Source organism: Amblyraja radiata, chromosome X (genome assembly GCF_010909765.2).
Source record: "Amblyraja radiata isolate CabotCenter1 chromosome X, sAmbRad1.1.pri, whole genome shotgun sequence".
Taxonomy (NCBI): domain Eukaryota; kingdom Metazoa; phylum Chordata; class Chondrichthyes; order Rajiformes; family Rajidae; genus Amblyraja; species Amblyraja radiata.
In genome coordinates, this window is record NC_045999.1 from 4,724,076 (window position 1) to 4,745,634 (window position 21,559).

At 46.3% G+C, this 21,559-nt stretch overlaps 1 protein-coding gene across 1 annotated transcript in view; it reads right to left on the reverse strand.

Annotated features, from left to right (window-relative positions):
* Positions 1-1,294: 1,294 nt before the first annotated feature.
* Positions 1,295-21,559, reverse strand: part of ccdc33 (coiled-coil domain containing 33) — a 72,980-nt gene continuing 52,715 nt past the window's right edge. The window contains exons 6-13 of the mRNA XM_033014818.1: positions 12,527-12,722; positions 10,231-10,319; positions 9,188-9,319; positions 8,004-8,088; positions 6,719-6,855; positions 4,480-4,563; positions 3,402-3,518; positions 1,295-1,733 (exon numbers count right to left, since the gene is read on the reverse strand). Coding sequence (XP_032870709.1) covers positions 1,698-1,733; positions 3,402-3,518; positions 4,480-4,563; positions 6,719-6,855; positions 8,004-8,088; positions 9,188-9,319; positions 10,231-10,319; positions 12,527-12,722 — 876 coding nt within the window. The 3' untranslated portion in view covers positions 1,295-1,697. The remainder of the gene's footprint in view (positions 1,734-3,401; positions 3,519-4,479; positions 4,564-6,718; positions 6,856-8,003; positions 8,089-9,187; positions 9,320-10,230; positions 10,320-12,526; positions 12,723-21,559) is intronic.

Below are 21,559 nucleotides of genomic sequence, written 5' to 3' on the forward strand. Positions count from 1 at the left end.
ATGTTAAACCAAGGCCATTCTTGCTCTTTCAAATTAATAAAAGGAACACCACAACATTGCCGGAAATTATTCCCCATTCGACTGGTCAACCAAGCAATATCAGTCAACCTTGACCATCTTATCGTCATAGGTAGACAATAATGCTGGAGAAACTCAGCGGGTGAGGCAGCATATATGGAGCGAAGGAAATAGGTAACGTTTCAGGTCGAGACCCTTCTTCAGACCAAAGATCCTACAGCGAGCAAGATGGTCCACTCGACGAAAATGACCTAGTACGGTCATGGGCAGGTTCGTGGGCAATTTTCGGCCCCCATTTCCGTAACCGGCTTCAGTCTCCGCACCAAAGATCCCGTAGCGGAGCAAAGATACTAGTGCGGAGACGGAAGCCAGTTACGGAAACATCCTCGTAAAAATAAAAGTTATTTGGTAAAAATCTTCTCATTTTCAGAATTTTAATTTATTAACACAAACTGTTCCCCCGCAACGTTGATTACACTGCGGGTCGGGTCGGGTCGGGTTGGGTCGGGTCGGGTTACGAAAATGGATGATAAAATGGCCCACGTTCCGCTCCGCTGCGTACTACACGTTAGCCCATTGCATTTAGCAGGAGTGGTCTATCTTGCTCCGCTATAGGATCTTTGCTTCAGACTGATGTGAGGGTGGAGGGGGGGCGGGGTGGGAAGAAAAAGGAAGAGGTGGAACCGGTGGGCTGAGGGAGAGCTGGGAGGGGGAGGAGAAAGTGAAGGCGCGGAAGTCCTGATGAGATAGAGACCGACTGTATCACCCGGCCTGAGCGGCATATTTTTGGGGGCACTTCCAGGGAGGGATTTTGTCCAGATTACAGGGTGAGGCCAGACCAATGAGACTCAACAAGACTTAAGGGCCTCTCCCACGAGCATGCACCCTACATGCAGCAAGCGCGACCTAACGTGGTCGCTTGAACCGTACGGCATGCGGCAAGTTTTTCGAAGCCCCGCACGATGTTGGGACCAGCTCCGCACAACCCCATACGGCTCCGGCGATCGAAGTGGGAGGCCGTACGGCTCAAGCGACCACGTTAGGTCGCGCTTGCCGCATGCAGGCGCATGCTGGTGGGACCGGCCCTTTAGGTCGCGCTTGCCGCATGGAGTCGCATGCTCGTGGGACAGGCCCTTGATGAACGTATCGTGTAGACCCATATTTCAAACATAACTGGAGGTACTGCACTCTCCAAGGAATGTTCAACAGACTAGTGGTCACCCAGACTCTGGAGTGTAAATCCACCAGCACAGATTTCACTCCCTCTGAATAAAAATGCCAAAACAATGGGAACCTTTATTACATCATATTCTATCCATGTGTTAAAACATCCCTGCATTAAAACATTGTCCTTCAATGTGGAGTAATCACACCAGTCAGTCTACAATATCATTTAATAGTAATAAAGAACACACATAATAATTATTAATAATTTATATAACACTTTTGTAAAAAAAACTATATATAAACTTGTATGTTTATTATTGCTTTGCAAGGTCTTTGAGTGTAAAAATAGCCAATTTTTGATCTTCTGTTTTTTACTGGTTTTGGTTTAATTGCAGAATTAATTACTTGCCACAGTATTTGTTTGTAATGAGACCAAGCATTTGGTTGTAATATCCTCTTCCAATGTGACTTGTTCATTCCTCCATTGAAATTGGGGCCAAGGGCATCGAATGTCAATTTCGGGTCAGATGTGACTCCAAAGCGGCTTTCTGTTAAAATTACACATGAACATAATTAGCGAGAGTCTCTGGGTGTCTACATCGCTGGTTTAAGACAGAGTGTGTAGACTAATCCAAAGTTAGGGTTCGAGAAGGCATGAGAAACTTAGTGTTTAAGAAGGAACTGCAGATGCTGGAAAATCGAAGGTACACAAAAATGCTGCGGGTGCAGCAGCATCTATGGAGCGAAGGAAATAGACAACGTTTCGGGCCGAAACCCGGAAGGGTTTCGACCCGAAACTTTGCCTATTTCCTTCAGGGTTTCGGCCCGAAACGTTGCCTATTTCCTTCAGGGTTTCGGCCCGAAACGTTGCCTATTTCCTTTAGGGTTTCGGCCCGAAACATTGCCTATTTCCTTCGCTCCAAAGATGCTGCTGCACCCGCTGAGTTTCTCCAGCATTTTTGTGTACCATGAGAAACTTACTTACCCAAACACGGAACTTGCATCCACAAGGAATGTTGGAAGCAAATAGGTTTCAGGATGGGAGAAAGACTAGCATTTATTCCCCTTTCCCATCTTCCCACCTTATTGAACCACATTAGTGAAGGCGTATGTCCCCGTTGCTATAGGTTTGAGGGTCGCAACCCACGATTTAGACCAAGAGGTGATAAAGGTACGGCAACATGTTTTCAAGTCTGGGTGTAAGACTTGGGAGAGGAAGCTACAGTGATGGTGTCACCATTTTTCCTGATGCCTCTGTCCGTCTGGTTTGAGAGGTGCTGTCAGGGAAGCTTGGTTGAGCTTCGTAGAGAGTTCTGTGACTGGGATAATTGCGGGCGTCCACAATGGCGCCGTTGCTGCCTTATAGCGTCAGAGACCCGGGTTCGATCCTGACTACGGGCACCGTCTGCACGGAGTTTGTACGTTCTCTCCGTGTGACCTGTGTGGGTTTTCCCCGGCAGTTCTGGTTTCCTCCCACACGTCAAAGACACACAGGTTTGGCTCTACAGGAATTCTCTGCCTCAGAGGGCGGTGGAGGCAGGTTCTCTGGATGCTTTCAAGAGAGAGTTAGATAGGGCTCTTAAAAATAGCGGAGTCAGGGGATATGGGGAGAAGGCAGGAATGGGGTACTGATTTGGGATGATCAGCCATGATCACAATGAATGGCGGTGCTGGCTCAAAGGGCCAAATGGCCTACTCCTGCACCTATTGTCTATTGGCTATTGTTTGTAGGTTAATTGGCTTGGTAAAATTGTAAATTGTCCCTAGTTTGTGTAGGATAGTGCTAGTGTGCGGGATCGATGGTCGGCGTGGACTCGGTGGGCCGAAAGGCCTGTTTCCGCACTGTATCTCTAAACTAAAAAAAAATGTAAAGGCGTGGGGGTTGGGATTAGACGAGCCCATGAGTGAGATGGGGATGGAATTCTACAGATTGGGCTGGGTGAATACAGGTGAGTGGACCTCTTGTACATAAATACTGGAGTGGATCGCAGTGTGCTGAGGCCACTTCACGGACTATATCATTCATTCAGTTCTCGGATTACCTTTAGTTGTACCCATGTTGGATTGGCCAAAGTTGAGTCAGTGTCAAATTGTACATGGTTGGACTAGCATCGGACCATACTATAGATTTTTCCAAAGTAGAACTCTACTGAAGTTACAAAAGGAAACGTGAGGTTTGCAACAGATATGATTAAGAGGCAAAGAGCGTCACTCACCAAAGGGAAGTCATGGAACAGCATGGTGGAGGTTCTGGTGAAACCATGTTGGTGCTCGGAGAGCCTCGTCAACATACTCTGCCTCTCTCGTCCCCATTTCCTTGAATTCTCATCCAACTAGAAATAAACAGCAAGTCAGTCACTAGTTAACTCGATTCCCCAAGTCATGCCTGTATCTTTAATAATTTGGTATTTCAATGAGTCTAGATTGACATTGACAGCTGGAATGGTTGGACTAGGTTCGTTCTGGTCTGAAGAAGGGTCTCGACCCCGAAACGTCACCAATTCCTTCTCTCCGGAGATGCTGCCTGTCCCACTGAGTTACCCCAGCATTTTGTGTCTATCGTGACTTTGAGGGCTTTTTTTTAACACTGATGTGATCATTTTGCACACAATGAATGGACCAAATGATCTGTGGTTAAATCCAGTTTACACTGGAATCTAAAATGTAAACAGGAATTGTCAGTGATACTCTGCAACCATTGAGCAAGAAAGAGTTTTCAAAAGAGGGTGGGAAGGAACTGCAGATGCTGGTTTAAACCGAAGATAGACACAAAAAGCTGGAGTAATTCAGTGGGACAGGCAGCATCTCTGGGTGACGTTTCGGGTCGAGACCCTTCTTCAGTAACGTGTCATGAGATCGTAAGATCTAGGAGCAGAATTAGGCTGTTAGGCTCATCAAGTCTGCTCTGCCATTCAATCATGGTTGATCTATTTTTCCTTCTCAACCCCATTCTCTTGCCCTCTCCCCATAACCTTTAACACCTTTACTCATCCAGAACCTGGCCATCTCCACTTTAAAAATGACCCAATGACTTGGCCTCCACCACCAACTGTGGCAATGAAATTCCACAGATTCACCACCCTCTGGAGAAAGAGATTCCTCCTCATCCTCTCGTGACCCATTCTATCTAAGTCTCCAGAGGAGAACTGGAGATGCAGAATAATGTTGCTCTGGACTCCGAACATGTCTTTGTGTGTCTCCATGTGTCTTTGTGCAGAGTTTTGTGACAGCACTTGGTAGGTGCTTCAATAATGAAGAGGGTCTCTCTGGAAGCACCTTTAGGAAGCCACCTACCAGAGTCTCCAGCGTCTGGATACGTCCCTGAGCCTTCTCCAACTGTGCCAGCAAGCGTAGTCTCTCCGGGTCAGCAAAAGATTCCTGAAAGGAAGAGGGGGTCGTTAGGTGGGATGTGCGGAGGGAGAGGGTTCCCTTGACATTAAAGAGCTCAAAATAAAAACATTGGAAATCTGAAATAAAACATCAAAATATAAAAGAGAGCCTTGGGGAATTTTAGAAACATAGAAAATAGATGCAGGAGCAGGCCATTCGGCCCTTCGAGCCAGCACCGCCATTCAATATGATCATGGCTGATCATCCAAAATCAGTGCCCCGTTCCTGCTTTCTCCCCATATCCCTTGATTCCGTTAGCCCGAGGAGCTACATCTAACTCTCTCCTGAATATATCAATTTTGTCGCATTAAGGCATTGAAAAATGTTATTCCATGTTGTAGGGCCATCAAAGGTTTCAAGACTGTCCTAGAGTTTCTAGAAATCGAGGATTCATTTCTGGTCAAAAATGCCAAGCAAAATGCAAGAGAAAAGTCACAGGGCCCATTCTAATAATCTCTGTTTTATTAACACTTTTGGTTATTGGTTATTGAAATATTGGAGTTGAAGTGGAATGTCTGATGAACCTGCTGGGATATAACACTGGTAGAGCAATCGCCTCACAGCTCCAGAGATCCAAGTTCGATCCTGACCTTGGGTGCTGTCCGTACAATACATGATTACAATCGAGCCATTCACAGTGTACAGATACATGATAAAGGAATAATGTCTAGTGCAAGGTAAACAAGGTAAAGACTAGTGTAGATGGGCATCTTGGTCAGCATGGATGGGCTGGGCCGTGCTCCATGACTCTAGCAATGACCACTGTTTTAAACCCTGTGTTTTGTTTAGTTTAGCGATACAGCCCGGAAACAGGCTCTTCGGCCCATCTAGTCCGCGCCAACCAGCGATCCCTGCACATTAATAATAATAATAATGGATGGGATTTATATAGCGCCTTTCTAATACTCAAGGCGCTTTACATCGCATTATTCATTCACTCCTCAGTCACACTCGGTGGTGGTAAGCTACTTCTGTAGCCACAGCTGCCCTGGGGCAGACTGACGGAAGCGTGGCTGCCAATCTGCGCCTACGGCCCCTCCGACCACCACCAATCACTCACACATTCACACACATTCACACACAGGCAAAGGTGGGTGAAGTGTCTTGCCCAAGGACACAACGACAGTATGCACTCCAAGCGGGATTCGAACCGGCTACCTTCCGGTTGCCAGCCGAACACTTAGCCCATTGTGCCATCTGTCGTCCCAAACATTAACACTATCCTCCACACACTAGGGTCAATTTACACCTAATCCAAGCTAATTAGCCTACAAACCTGTATGTACGTCTTTGGCGTGTGGGAGGAAATAGAAGATTTCGGCGAAAACCCACGCGGTCATGGGGAGAACGTGCAAACTCCACACAGACAGCACCCGTGGTCGGGATCGAACCCGAGTCAGCAAGCGCTGTAAGCCAGTAAATCTACCGCTGTGCCACCATGCCGCCCTGTGCTTAAGGGACAAGGTGCTACCTATTCGCTATCTACTGTATCTGTTGTTCAAGATGTGGACTCATATACATCAGCGAGACCAAACGTAGACTGGGCGATCGTTTCGCTGTACACCTTCGCTCAGTCCGCCTGGACCTACCTGATCTCCCGGTTGCTAAACACTTTAATTCTCCGTCCCATTCCCACACTGACCTTTCTGTCCTAGGCCTCCTCCATTGTCAGAGTGAGGCTAAATGCAAATTGGAGAAACAGCTTCTCATATTTCACTTGGGCAGCTTACAGCCCAGTGGTATGAATATTGAATTATCTAACTTCAAGTAACCCTTGCATTCCTTCTCTCTCTATCCCTCCCCCACCCAAGTCGCACCAGCTTCTCATTTTCACCCAACAAACAGCTAACAATGGCCAGTTTCCTTTATCACTGTTACCTTTTTGCATATCTTTCATCCGTTGTTCTTTATCTCTCCACATCACCGTCTATATCTCTCGTTTCCCTTTCCCGTGACTTTCACTCTGAAGGAGGGTCTCGACTAAAACATCACCCATTCCTTTTCTCCAGAGATGCTGCCTGTCCCACTGAGTTACTCCGGCTTTTTGTGTCTACCTTTGGTTTAAACCAGCATCAGCAGTTCCTTCCAACACCTGTTTTGTTTTGTTGTTCAGTCTTGGCCGCGTTGTTTTGATCATCCTTACCTTGATGGGGTACACCGGCTGCTGCAGGATAATGGGTGTGGGCTGAAGTCGCAGCTGCCCCAGCTCCTCCCGCAGCCGTGCATTCTCAGCCAGCAGTACTGCCTCTACCTCTCTCCTCACGCTCTCCTCTGTGGCCCCTGGTTAAAAACAGGATGCCTTAGGATCCATCCAACGCCACCACCAGTGTTGCTGTCCACTTATATGCAAAACATCAACACCCTTGAACATCTCAATAGACGTACAGGTTTGTAGGTTAATTGGCTTGGTGTAAATGTAAATTGTCCCTGGTGCGTGTAGGATAGTGTTAATATGCGGGGATCGCTGGGTGGGAAGTTCCTTGTCGGGAACATGGGGACTGGAGGTTGAAGGAAACATTAGTGGGAGGGTGGAAAGTCCTGGTTCGATGGGCCGAATGGCCTGCGTGAATATGAATAAAGACACTGTGGTAGCCCGTCCTGGTGATGCAGGTTGAGAGGAGGTGGGTTGGGGGCACCAAGGTGGTACAGCAAGAACAGGCACTGCTATATTCCTTGCTCCGACTTAACTAATCGTCCCTCTTCGATCCTTAACTCACACTGTTTGTCTCTTCACCTCTTCATCATTTTTCCAAAACATCTACCAATCATAAACCTCCCCTCACCTGTATCCACCTATCACTTTTTTATTTAATTTTATTTAACCTTTATTTAACCAGGAGAAGTCTCATTGAGATTAAAAATCTCTTTTACAAGAGAGCCCTGGCCAAGACAGGCAGCAGCACAGTTCCACAGTTACAGACAATAATTTAAAAAAAACAACAGAGAACATATAAATAGAGTCACAGTCAGAACATCATCAAACAAAGCATGTACAGACAGAAGAGCCCGCTTCAACATCATTAAGAAGGGATTTAAATCTGTTTATAGAAACCAGCTCCTTAAGTTTCAGTTCATTCTGCAGCTGGTTCCATGCGAAGGAAGCAGCATAACTAAATGCCCTTTTCCCCAGTTCAGTACGGACTTTAGGTACAGTTAGGTACAGTTAGTACACTTGTCTGCCTCCTTCTCTTTTCCAGCTTTCCGCCCCACTTCCCCCCCCCCCCCTCTACCACCACAATCAGTCTGAAGAAGGGTCCCGACCTGAAACGCCATCTATCCATGTTCTCCAGAGATGCTGCCTGACCCACTGAGTTACTCCAGCATTTTGCGTCTCTCTTTGTTCTTGATATTATGTGGAGTGAATCAATTTGGCTTAAGAATGGCTCTATGATGTTTGGGATCTCAGGAATTTGCTCCAACTAACTTACCTGTTCGTTTTTTGGAAGCGTCACCCTTTTCTCTCGGTCTCTCGTTCAACTTCATGTTTAAAATATTCTCCATTTTTTCTATGACCTGCAGTGAGGAGACAACAAATATATATGCATGAGATGGTGTTCATGTGGAAGGTACAGGGTATTATTCTGCATCTGATCTAACCACACCCTCGCAAACGTGAGGCAGATCATTTAATCTTGAAGCCAGAACATCAAGGGAGTTGTCCACCACATCCCAGATAGGTTTGTGGTGACAGGACTGATGCCTCACAGCCCCAGAGACCCCGGTTCGATCCTGACATATTTTAGTTTAGTTTAGAGATACAGCGTGGAAACAGGCCCTTCGGCCCACCAGGTCCACGCCAACCAATGATTGCCCATACACTAGTTCTATCCTACACACTACATAGAAACATAGAAAATAGGTGCAGGGGTAGGCCATTCGGCCCTGCACCACCATTCAATATGATCATGGCTGATCATCCAACTCAGTATCCTGTACCTGCCTTCTCTCCATACCCCCTGATCCCTTTAGCCACAAGGGCCACATCTAACTCCCTCTTAAGTATAGCCAATGAACTGTGGCCTCAACTACCTTCTGTGGCAGAGAATTCCACAGATTCACCACTCTCTGTGTGAATTTTTTTTTCCTCATCTCGGTCCTAAAAGACTTCCCCCTTATCCTTAAACTGTGACCCCTTGTTCTGGACTTCCCCAACATCGGGAACAATCTTCCTGCATCTAGCCTGTCCAACCCCTTAAGAATTTTGTAAGTGTCTAAAGATCCCCCCTCAATCTTCTAAATTCTAGCGAGTACAAGCCGAGTCTATCCAGTCTTTCTTCATATGAAAGTCCTGCCATCCCAGGAATCAGTCTGGTGAACCTTCTCTGTACTCCCTCTATGGCAAGAATGTCTTTCCTCAGATTAGGAGACCAAAACTGTACGCAATACTCCAGGCGTGGTCTCACCAAGACCCTGTACAACTGCAGTAGAACCTCCCTGCTCCTATATTCAAATCCTTTTGCTATGAATGCTAACATACCATTCGCTTTCTTCACTAGGGGCAATTTACAGAAGGTGATGAACCTTCAAACCCACACGTCTTTGGAGGGTAGCAACTCTACCGCTGCACCACCGTGACATTGGAATTGTGAGCGCTTCAAACAACCAGCATTACCACTTCCTGTTGTCGTATGGTGTCTTCCAGGAGCTTTGACTTGCGCATTTTGTCCTGGTGTTTCTGTAAGGCTGCGTGCTGCTGCTGGTGGGCTTTCTGTAGCCGCAAGAGCTCCGTCTCCCGATCGTTCTTCTGCAAGAGTCAACATTGACACCAAAGGCTTAGAGACTGGCTCGTCCGCAGAAGTACTACTCTTCAACCCCTTTCGGTAAAACCAATGCTTCCGCGGAGTCAGATCACACTTCAAGCAACGGGTAAAGTAGCATAATACAAAATGCTGGAGGTTCTTAGCCCCTTAAGGGGGAGCCAGGCAGTCGCTGAGAAAACGAGGAGAACTCGAGCTTGGGATTGAACCCAGATATCGAGAGCCTTGAGTTAGTAACAGAAACTGACTACCATCGCCCGGTGGGGTAACAACAGGACTGACTACCATCGCCCAGTGGGGGAACAACATATCGCCTCAGCGCAGAGGGAGAACGAGGAGGGAAGAGACAGTATATTTAAGACTTTTGCCTCCATCACAGTGAGGAGGTGCCTGGTGAACTCACTGTGGTGGATGTTAATTGGTGTTTATTGTGTGTTTTGTTATTTTATTATATGTATGATTGCAGGCAACAAAATTTCGTTCAGACCGAAAGGTCTGAATGACAAATAAAGGAATCTAATCTAATCTAAACTGCCGTAGTATCTTCTGTTTGTCTCTTCATCTCTTCATCATTTTTCCAAAACATCTACCGATCATAAACCTCCCCTCACCTGTATCCACCTATCACTTATCTGCCTCCTTCTCTTTTCCAGCTTTCCGTAGTTAAATATTTACTAACTTGCAAAATCAAAATGCATATTAATTCACCATTCCAAATTCATCATATGTAGAAAGTCACCTGAACACATGCAATCAAATGTGCACCGAACTATTAGAAAAATCTTAATTACTTAACAGCATGCACAAGGCATCAAGGCAGACACCTCGTGTGTTGGGTTGCCTCGATTTTATATACAGGTCGTTTAAAGAATATTCTCAATATATATTTTCAACTTACCCGGATTAATTCATTCTGCTGTTGCTGCAACTTATCTTTGCTTTTCAGATGCTCAGCAGTCTCGCTGGCCAGTTTGTGTTTTAACAAGACTGGAAGACATGAAAGCCACAGAGATCTTGAAAGGAAAAATAGTCCGAACTGCTTCTCGTTCAACTATTTTGTCATTCAATTCATTTTCAGCCAACAGTAAGAATTTTAGGTGGACAGAAATGCTGGAGAAACTCAGCGGGTGAGGCAGCATCTATGGAACGAAGGGAATACGCAACGTTTCGGGGCGAAACCTAACCCATAAACAGCTATGCCCACTCCCTCTCCTTTCTCCCCCTTTATTCCCCCCCATCCCCTGACCCTGGCCAACCTGGCACCAGTTTCCCCATCCACCCGCATCCCTATCACCAGCTACACAAAAGGCAGTACGATGGAGCAGCGTTAGAGTTGCTGCCTTACGGCACTTTCAACGCGTCGTTTCTGACCACGGGTGCTGTCTGAACGGATTTGCACGTTCTCCCCGTGACCGCATGGGTTGTCTCCGAGATCTTCAGTTTCCTCCCACACTCCAAAGACGTACAGGTTTGTAGGTTAATTGGCTTGGTATAATTGTAAATTGTCCCTAGTGTGTGTAGGATCGTGTTAATAATAATAATAATAAATTTTATTTAATGGGCGCCTTTCAGACACCTCAAGGACACCTTACATAGTAATCGGAATAAAAACATATAATCGGAATATAACAAGTAATAAAGACATCACAGAGACACAAATTAAAAACAGAATTCAATCCAAAAACAGAAAATCAAAAACACAGTGTGAAGATAGACTGAACACTATTAGCTTCCATCACAGTGAAGAATGTTGATTCCACTGTGGTGGATGTTTATGTTAAATTCTATTGTGTATTGGGTTCTTTTTAATTGTTTAAATTCTTTTTAATAAGAGAGAGCAGCGGCAGCCAAAGCGCGCTAGCGTCCACTCTCTCTTCACGGCAGCCATCTTGGACACAGACATACAGGACTACAATTAGACAATGTGCGGGGATCGCTGGTCGGCGCGGACTCGATGGGCCGAAGGGCCTGTTTCCACGCTGTATCTCCCAACTAAAGAAAACATTTGCGACTTATAGACTTTAGACTTTAGAAATACATCACTGAAAAAGGTCCTTCAACCCAACGTGCCCACACCAACCAGCGATCACCGCGTACGCTACCACTGACCTACACGCTAGTGATAATTTATATATATTTTTTACCGAAGCCAATTAACCTACAAACCTGGAGTGTGGGTGGAAACAGGAGCACCCAGAGAAAACCCACACGGTCACAGGGATAACGTACAAACTCCATACAGACAGCAGCCGTAGTCGGGATCGAACCCGGGCCTCTGGCATTGTTAGGCAGCAACGCTCCCACCGTGCCACTCCTCAGATTTCTACCCTCGAGTTTCACAATTCGCAATCTGAGCTCACTCCTGCCTTTTCATCTCCGGCCTTTGTCCAACACTCTGCCCATCAGGAAACCCTCTCGCATATGCTCACCGACTATAAACCGTGCCCAATCCTGCCCCTCCTCTCTTCCAGCTTTCTTTCCCCCCCCCGCAATCAGTCTTAAGAGGGGACTGGACTTTGTGCCTTCCCTCATAATGGGAACTATTGTGGGGGGATGTTCTTTATGTTTAAAACTCTTGTTAATGTTATGTCTGTATTCCTTCTTTATGTGCTGCAAAATGGCAAGAAGCATTTCACTTCACTACACCTAGGTGTATGTGAATGTGACCAATAAAATACCTTTGATACCTTTGACCCGAAACATCACCGATCCATGATCTCCAGAGACAATAGGCAATAGGTGCAGGAGGAGGCCATTCGGCCCTTCGAGCCAGCACCGCCATTCAATGTGATCATGGCTGATCATCCCCAATCAGTAACCCGTTCCTGCCTTCTCTACCCTATCCCCTGACTCCGCTATCTTTAAGAGCCCTATCTAGCTCTTTCTTGAAAGCATCCAGAGAACTGGCCTCCACCGCCCGCTGAGGCAGAGAATTCCACAGACTCACAACTCTCTGTGAGAAAAAGTGTTTCCTCGTCTCCGTTCTAAATGGCTTACTCCTTATTCTTAAACTGTGTGTGTGGCCCCTGGTTCTGGACTCCCCCAACATCGGGAACACGTTTCCTGCCTCTAGCGTGTCCAAACCCTGAACAATCTTGCCTTAACAATCAAGAAGCTGCCTGACCCGCTGAGTTGCTCACGCACTTTGAGTCTTCCTTCCAAGATAAATCTTAGTTTCGCGGCACGTTACACACCGATTCTGTCCGCTATTTCCGCCTTGGTCATCACGTCGATGTCGGTGTCGTCCAGCAGGCTCTGGCCCAGGTTCTGGTGCAGGTTGAGCTCGCTGCGTAGTTTGCTATTCTCCGTCTCCAGTCGCCCGGTGTCTTTCCTCAGTTTGATGATGTCCGCGGCCATCTTCTGCATTGCTGCCTGGTAATTGTCCAACTCCTGGAGGCGGCACAGTGAAAAAAAAAATCAGAGTTGTTACCCCCCCCCATCTCCGCGCCCACAGTAATCTCATTTATCCACATATGTCCATAGCCTTCCATGCCTCGTTGATTCAAGTACTTTTTCTAAGTGCTTCGTAAGTGTGAGACCACCTCTTCCAGATTCCAACCACCATCTGTGTGGAAAAATACTCCCCATCAGATCCCCTAAACCTCCTATTAGTTCAGTTTTGTTTAGTTTAGAGATACAGCGTGGAAACAGGCCCATCGGCCCACCGGGTCCGCGCCGCCCAGCGATCCCCAGCAGGACCAAAAACAAAGGCAAACCAGGTGGGTGAGACTTGATCAACCAGTGATCAACATTGGTTGGAGTGGACTTGACGTCTCTCCCAATATCTTGTGCGTGTTGCAACCTGGATGAGTCGACAAAGGACGGGCTTGAACACTAGCGGGTGAGGATGGGAGGGGTGTTGGCGGCTCAAAGCCAGCGGGTTATAGGGACAAGTATTTAACATTATCAGTTGAGTGTGACAGAACATAGAACAGAAGAAGGATGGGGGGGGGTCCTCATTGAAACTTACTGAATAGTGAAAAGCCTGGATAGAGTGGATCTGGAGAGGATGTTTCCACTAGTGGAAAAGTCAAGGACCAGAGGGCACAGCCTCTGCATAAAAGGACGTACCTTTAGAAAGGAGATGAGGAGGAACCTCTTTAGTCAGAGGGTGTTGAATCTGTGGAATTCATTGGGTGCGGAGGCCAAGTCAGTGGGTATTTTTAATGTGGAGATTGACAGGTTGTTGATTAGTATGGGTGTCAAAGGCTACAATAAACAATAGGTGCAGGAGTAGGCCATTCGGCCCTTTGAGCCAGCACCGCCATTCACTGTGATCTTCTTCTTGCGTATGGCATGCACAGCCTAAAGTTTTAGGACAACTTGTTCTATTTGATCTTATTTGATTGTGCACGCCAGGTTGATTGCATTCGTTGAAACAGGGCGGACCACGTGAAGGTTGCAATCTCCCACCCTATTCACTGCGATCATGGCTGATCATTCCCAATCAGTACCCCGTTCCTGCCTTCTCCCCTTATCCCCTGACTCCGCTATCTTTAAGAGCCCTATCTAGCTCTCTCTTGAAAGTATCCAGAGACTACGGGGAGAAGGCAGGGGGATGGGGTTCATAGTGATAGATCAGCCATGATTGAATGGCAGAGTAGACTCGATGGGCCGAATGGCCAACTTCTGCTCTTGTGAATTATCAACATGAGCACAGCACAGAATCTGGCCCCTTTGGCCCACGATGTTTGATGCCGAGCATGATGCCAAGTTATACCAATCTCCTCTGCCTGCACGCAGTCCATGTCCCCGATTCCCTGCAAATCCATGACATTCCCTGCATCTCCTCATGGATGTATGTGAGCAGTAAAGGCTATTCAAGACGGTCAGACAAAGAAAAATGTTGCTGAAGCCAAAATCCACTGTTAGGAACGTGAAGGACTTTGTAATCTTAGCACATCAAGGTTTGTTGGGGAAATCTGTCCAAAATACATTATTTATTTCTGAAATTATCTCAGTCGAAGGGACAGGCTGATAAGGAGACCTTCAGCACCCAGCTGGAAGGCTACAAGGCCTGGCAGTGAAGTCAGTATTTGCTGGTTAGGGTCAGTCATAAAGCTACACACATAGAAACAGGCCCTTCGGCCCGACCCATCCATGCCGACCAAGCTGTCTAACCAGACTAGACAGCGGTGACAGGATTAACTTGCAAACTCCGCACAGACAGCACCTGTGATCAGGATCGAACACTGTACAAGACAGACACATGCCTCCAAGGAACCTTTTGAAACCTCAGGACCTTCCACAGCCAATGTTCAGAGTGTCTGCACTGGAGCCATTTCTGAAACTCAAAAGCCTAAAAGACGCATTTCCTTTTGTAAATAAATCTTCTTGGTGAAATAAATAAAAAACTAATTGGAGCACTTATTCAGACACAATAATTAAATTCCAGTCACGCACGTGCTTTGCATATTGCAATTGAAATATAACATCGTTCAATCCCATTCTTTCTATTTGCATTTGGGTGATTTAAATTTTAAATGAGCAGCCTGATGCTGCAACTTAAGTGGTCACGCTGGCCAAGACAGGCTACTCCTTGCTTCATTCTGTACATCTGTTCTGGTTGAAAGTCTAATGTGTTCTTGTTTTCACACTCAGCTGCCTTAACACAGCTAGCTCTCTGCAAGGCTTAACGCTCGGCTGAACTGACAACGCAAGTTATAACAGTGAAATGTACAGACCTTTGCTTGACACACGCACAGACACAAGCACACACATATACGCAGACACACACACAAACATGCACAGACACGCACGCACACACATTCGCAGACACACACACACACACATGCACAGACACATGCACACACATACGCAGACACACACACACAAACATGCACAGACACACGCACACACATACGCAGGCACACACACACAAACATGCAGACACGCACACACACACACGAATATAAATAGCCGCACACAAACACACACACACACACAGTCGCACGCACACACATGCACACATACAGACGCACATACACAGACACATAGACACACACACACACACGCAGACACACATACACGCACATACGCAGACACACACACACATACGCAGACACACACACAAATATACACAGACACGTGCACACACATATGAATACACGTAGCCACACACAGACAAACACACACAGTCGCACGCACACACATGCACACATACAGACGCACATACACACACGTAGACACACACACACACACACACGCAGACACACATACACGCACATACGCAGACACACACAGTCATACAGACACAAACACACATACTCACACTAAATGCACATAAAAAAACAGTGGTTTGTAGGTACAAAAAGTGCTGCTACGCATATTAATTACTAATCAAACTAACTTTATCAATTTTTTTTCTCTCAAAGAACCCTCCCCTTCTGTTTTGATTTTAACTTCTAAAATAATAAAACAAAAAAACTATGTATAAAACCAAAGGTAGACAAAAATGCTGGAGAAGCTGAGCGGGTGAGGCAGCATATATCTGCAGTTCCTTCTTAAACATGTATAAAATCAACGTTTGTTTAACAATTAAAAACCTGATCACAAAACACGCACATACACAGAGAAACACACAATTCCACGCATATATACACGCACATACACACTCAACCTCACCACAAACATGTACTGTCCATAAAACACACATACACAGAAATGTATCATACACACACACACACCTACAGATTCATATACTGTACCCAAAACACACACATACACAGAAAAACACACAATCGTGGGTACGTTTACACACTCACACACGCTCACACTGTCACACCTACTGGCACTTACATACTGTACACAAAAAACAGATATTTAGACAGAAAACCAAAGACTTGCGTAGAAACATATTACACACACGCACACGCCTGCGCACACGCACACGCACACGCACGTAAAATAGTTTCTTGTTCTTCGGACGATTCTAACACAAAGCAGACCAAACACACAAATGGTAGAAAATGTGATGAGATGTTCCTTCCACCTGACTGGAAACGCACATGCCGCCAGTCACAACTCTCCAAAGATGTGGTTAATATTCATAACAAATCAGCATTTATCAAATTTAAACCAGAAGAAGAAAAGTATGGAATGACAGAATTCAAAAGTCATAATGCCTGCAGCAGATACAAGTTTGACCTACAGAAATGAACTCTGGAAGGAAATATATATTGGGTTTCAGCAAGAGAAAATCAATGGAATTAATTACATGGTACAGTGTACACTCAGGCCATTCAGCCCTAGTTCCCCCTACTGGTCCAATACCCCAGCAATAATGGAGGGGAGGCATAGTGGCCCAGCGGTAGAGTTGCTGCCTCACAGTGCCAGAGACCCGGGTTCGATCCTGACTACGGGTGCTGTCTGTACATTGGTACGTCCTGCTGCCTGAGTTTGAACGTGACCGCGTGGGTTTTCAACAGGAGCTCCGGTTTCCTCCCACACACTCCAAAGACGTGCAGGTTTGTAGGTTGTTTAAGAAGGAACTGTGCAGATGCTGGAAAATCAAAGGGACACAAAAAAGCTGGAGAAACTCAGCGGGTGCAGCAGCATCTATGGAGCGAAGTTTAAAGGTTAATTGGTTTTGGTAAAAATTGTAAATTGTCCCTAATGTATCGGACAGTGGTAGTGTGCAGGGATCGCTGGTCGGCGCGGACTCGGTGGGCTGAAGGGCCTGTTTCCGCGTTAGGTCTCTAGTGAGGTAGATGGGAGGTCAGGGCCGCTCTCTAGTTGGTGAGACGTCCTGATCTCCCATCTACCTCATTGGAGACCTTCAAGCTATCTTTAATCGGACTTTACCTTGCACTAAACGTTTATCCCGTATCTATAATAATAATAATAGTGGATGGGATTTATATAGCGCCTTTCTAATACTCAAGGCGCTTTACATCGCATTATTCATTCACTCCTCAGTCACACTTGGTGGTGGTAAGCTACTTCTGTAGCCACAGCTGCCCTGGGGCAGACTGACGGAAGCGTGGCTGCCAATCTGCGCCTACGGCCCCTCCGACCACCACCAATCACTCACACACATTCACACACATTCACACACAGGCAAAGGTGGGTGAAGTGTCTTGCTCAAGGACACAACGACAGTATGCACTCCAAGCGGGATTCGAACCGGCTACCTTCCGGTTGCCAGCCGAACACTTAGCCCATTGTGCCATCTGTCATCTATACACTGTGGACGGCTTGATTGTAATCATGTATAGTCTTTCTGTTGACTGGATAGCACGCCACAATACAAAATCGTTCCTTTGTACCCGTGGCAGATAGTTTAGAGATAGGCTCTTCGGTCCACCCAGTCCGCACCGACCAGGACTGATTCCTGGGATGGCAGGACTTTCATATGAAGAAAGACTGGATAGACTCGTCTTGTACTCGCTAGAATTTAGAAGATTGAGGGGGGATCTTATAGAAACTTACAAAATTCTTAAGGGGCTGGACAGGCTGGATGCAGGAAGATTATTCCCGATGTTGGGGAAGTCCAGAACTAGGGGTCACAGTTTAAGGATAAGGGGGAAGTCTTTTAGGACCGACATTTTTTACACAGAGAGTGGTGAATCTGTGGAATTCTCTGCCACAGAAGGTAGTTGAGGCCACAGTTCATTGGCTATATTTAAGAGGGAGTTAGATGTGGCCCTTGTGGCTAAAGGGATCATGGATTATGGAGAGAAAGCAGGTACAGGATACTGAGTTGGATGATCAGCCATGATCGTATTGAATGGCGGTGCAGGCTCGAAGGGCCGAATGGCCTACTCCTGCACCTATTGTCTATGTTTCTATGTTTCTATGATCCCCGCACATTAACACAAACGCAACACACTAGGGACAATTTACACTTATACCAATTAACCTACAAACCTGCATGTCTTTGGAGTGTGGGAGGAAACCGAAGATCACGGAGAAAACCCACGCAGGTCACAGAGAGAACGTACAAACTCCGTACAGACAGCACCCATAGTCGGGATCGAACCCGGGTCTCTGGCGCTACAAGCGTTGTAAAGGCGGCAAATCTACCGCTGCGCCACCGTGCCGCCCATATCATATAGATCAAAGGAATCGAGGGATCAGGGATATACAGAACTCGATGGCAGCCCCGGCATGATCTCACTAAACCGGCGAGCACATTTGAAGGGATACGTGTAGGAAGGAACTACAGATGCTGGTTTAAACCGTAGACACAAAACAGTCACAAAAAGCTGGAGTAACTCAGCGGGACAGGCAGCATCTCTGGAGAGAAGGAATGGGCGACATTTCGGACTGAAAAAGGGTCTCGGCCCAAAACATCACTTATTCCTTTACCCCAGAGATGCTGTCTGACCCGCTGAGTTCATACGATCATGAGAGATAGGAGTAGAATTAGGCCATTCGGCCCATCAAGCCTACTCCGCCATTCAATCATGGCTGATCTATCTCTCCCTCCTAACCCCACACTCCTGCCTTCGCCCCATAATTTCTGACATCCGTACTAATGAAGTAATGAAGCAATCGGCAATATCAAGAAATGGGAAGAAAACAGATGAACTGATAAGTTTCTGCAAGGAAAGCCAGCTGTTAAGGAAGCAATCCAAAAATAAGTACGACCTATCTCTGCCTTGAATACTGTACATCCACTGACTTCCGTTCCACAGCCTTCTGTGGCAAAGCTACTCCAGCATTTTGTGTTTATCTTCGATTTCAAGGGACACCTCGGGTGTTTCACAGAGGAAGAGGACTTAACTTTCTGGTTCCTTTCCCCACAGTGGACATTTTTGATTCTGCTGTGGGGGGGACGTTTGTGTTGAACTCTATAACGTGTTGTTTCCATTTTCTTTCTTTTTTTAACCTTTCTCTATGGTTTGTATGGAAACGTATTATCTATTTTATGTAAAGCATTTGGTGTCAATGCGAGTTGACTTAAAACGTGCTATATAAATAAAACTTACTTACTTACATACTTACTTGGGGTGGAGACTGGACATTGTGCCTTCCCCCACAGTGGTATCCATTGTGGGGGGATGATTTTTTTTTTTTTTTTTTTTTTGTCTAATGTAATCCTGTAAGTCTGTGTCCAAGATGGCTGCCGTGAAGGGAGAGTGAACGCTGGCGCGCTTTGGCTGCCGCTGCTCTCTCTTCACACTGTGTTTTTGATTTTCTGTTTTTGGACTGAATTCTGTTTTTAATTTGTGTCTCTGTGATGTCTTTATTACTTATTTTATTCTGATTATATGTTTTTATTTCTATGAATCTATGTAAGGTGTCCTTGAGATGTCTGAAAGGCGCCCATTAAATAAAATTTATTATTATTATTATTACTAAATGGCATCCTCATGCTTAAAGATCGGCCTATTATTTCGCCCGGGTTTAGTTCACATTCTGGACATTTAACAAAAAGGAAACTTGCTCATTTTGCCCCAAATTGTCGCCATTTGTTCAGCATTAAATGAGCAGAGGAAGCGGGAGCTGCTAATATCTTTAGTGTATTCCAGGCTGCGGACTGGCAGACCGGGTGATTATCGACGGCTGATTGAAGGCTTCTCCGGACATCCCCTGGGCCCCGGCAGCGAAATTGCATTTCTAATTGAAATGTTTGCAGGGAAGATTCATGATTACACCAGAGATACAACCTCAATCAAACGCAGGGCTCTGCAAGACTCTGCTCATGATGGAGCTGAAATAACAGCAATCATGAGGGTCACACGCCTAGCTGGGGTCTGAACGCATTGAATATTAAACGGACGGGCATCTCCGCTACATGTCCGTCTGGGACACGCTCAGAGGCCGATATATTTACCCGCGCACCAGAGATACAGATACACACAAAGACATGCTCGCCGAGACAAACATATCCTGCACACAAAACACGCACGTACACCGAGAAACACACAATCCTGAGCATATACACACACACACACTCACAAGCACATACACACTCACACTGACACAAACACATACTGTCCATAAAACACACACATACACAGAAAAACATACTATCATAGAAACATAGAAAAATGGGTGCAGGAGTAGGCCATTCGGCCCTTCGAGCCAGCACCGCCATTTAATATGATCATGGCTGATCATTTAAAATCAGTACCCCGTTCCTGCTTTTTCCCCCTTAGCCCTTGATTCATTTAACCCTAACAGCTAAATCTAACTCACTCTAAATCTAACTAACATCCAGTGCATTGGCCTCCTCTGCCGTCTGTGGCAGAGAATTCCACAGATTCACAACTCTCTGGGTGAAAAGGTTTTTCCTCATCTCAGTCCTAAATTAAGAATAAAGGGGAGGCCACCATGGGGAGAAGGCAGGAGAATTGGGTTAGGAGGGAGAGATAGATCAGCCATGATTGAATGGCGGAGTAGACTTGAAGGGCCGAATGGCCAAAAGGGGCTGTCCCACTGTACGAGGTAATTTCAAGAGCTCTCCCGAGTTTAAAAAAAAAATCAAACTCGTGGTAAGCACGTAGAATGTACGTCGGAGCTCGGGGACGTCTATTAGCGGCTCGTAACGCTAACGGCAGGTACTCGGGAAATGCGGTAAGCTCGTGAAGATTTTGAAAAATGTCCACGCGAGCCCCGAGTACCCACGAGCGGCCATTACCGTAATTCTCCGAGTTCGAATCAGGGGAAACTCAGGGAGAACTCTTGAATTACCTCGTACAGTGGGACAGCCCCTTAATTCTGTTCCTGTCACACGAACCTATGACAGAAGAAAAGAGGCATGAGAGCAGAATAGCGGGATAACGAACAGCATAAGATCTGGCTGCACGGAACACACAACAACATGAATGAATGGTGGAGTAGACTTGATGGGCCGAATGGCCTAAATCTGCTGCTTGAACTCATGAGCCTATGAATTGAACACCACAACCGAGCAGCAAGTGGCGCTCCCTGCAGTATTTCAATTGGGGCTGTGCTATGCCTTGTGCGGCCATTTGGAGGAGCTAGCAGACTTCTGTTGCATTAAACAATGCAGCCACGGGAGCTCGCTGCAGCGTCACTCAGTCACTGCGGTTCGGACGAGACACCACACCCTCACTGTGACTGCAGGTCCCGTCCCCTCACTGTGGGACGCTCTTTAAGATGTGCCCATATCGGCCCAATGTAAATGCAAATGCCATCATAATGGGCACACTTCACCCTGTTACAGTCAATAGACAATAGGTGCAGGACTAGAGGCCATTTGGCCCTTCGAGCCAGCACCGCCATTCAATGTGATCATGGCTAATCATCCCCAATCA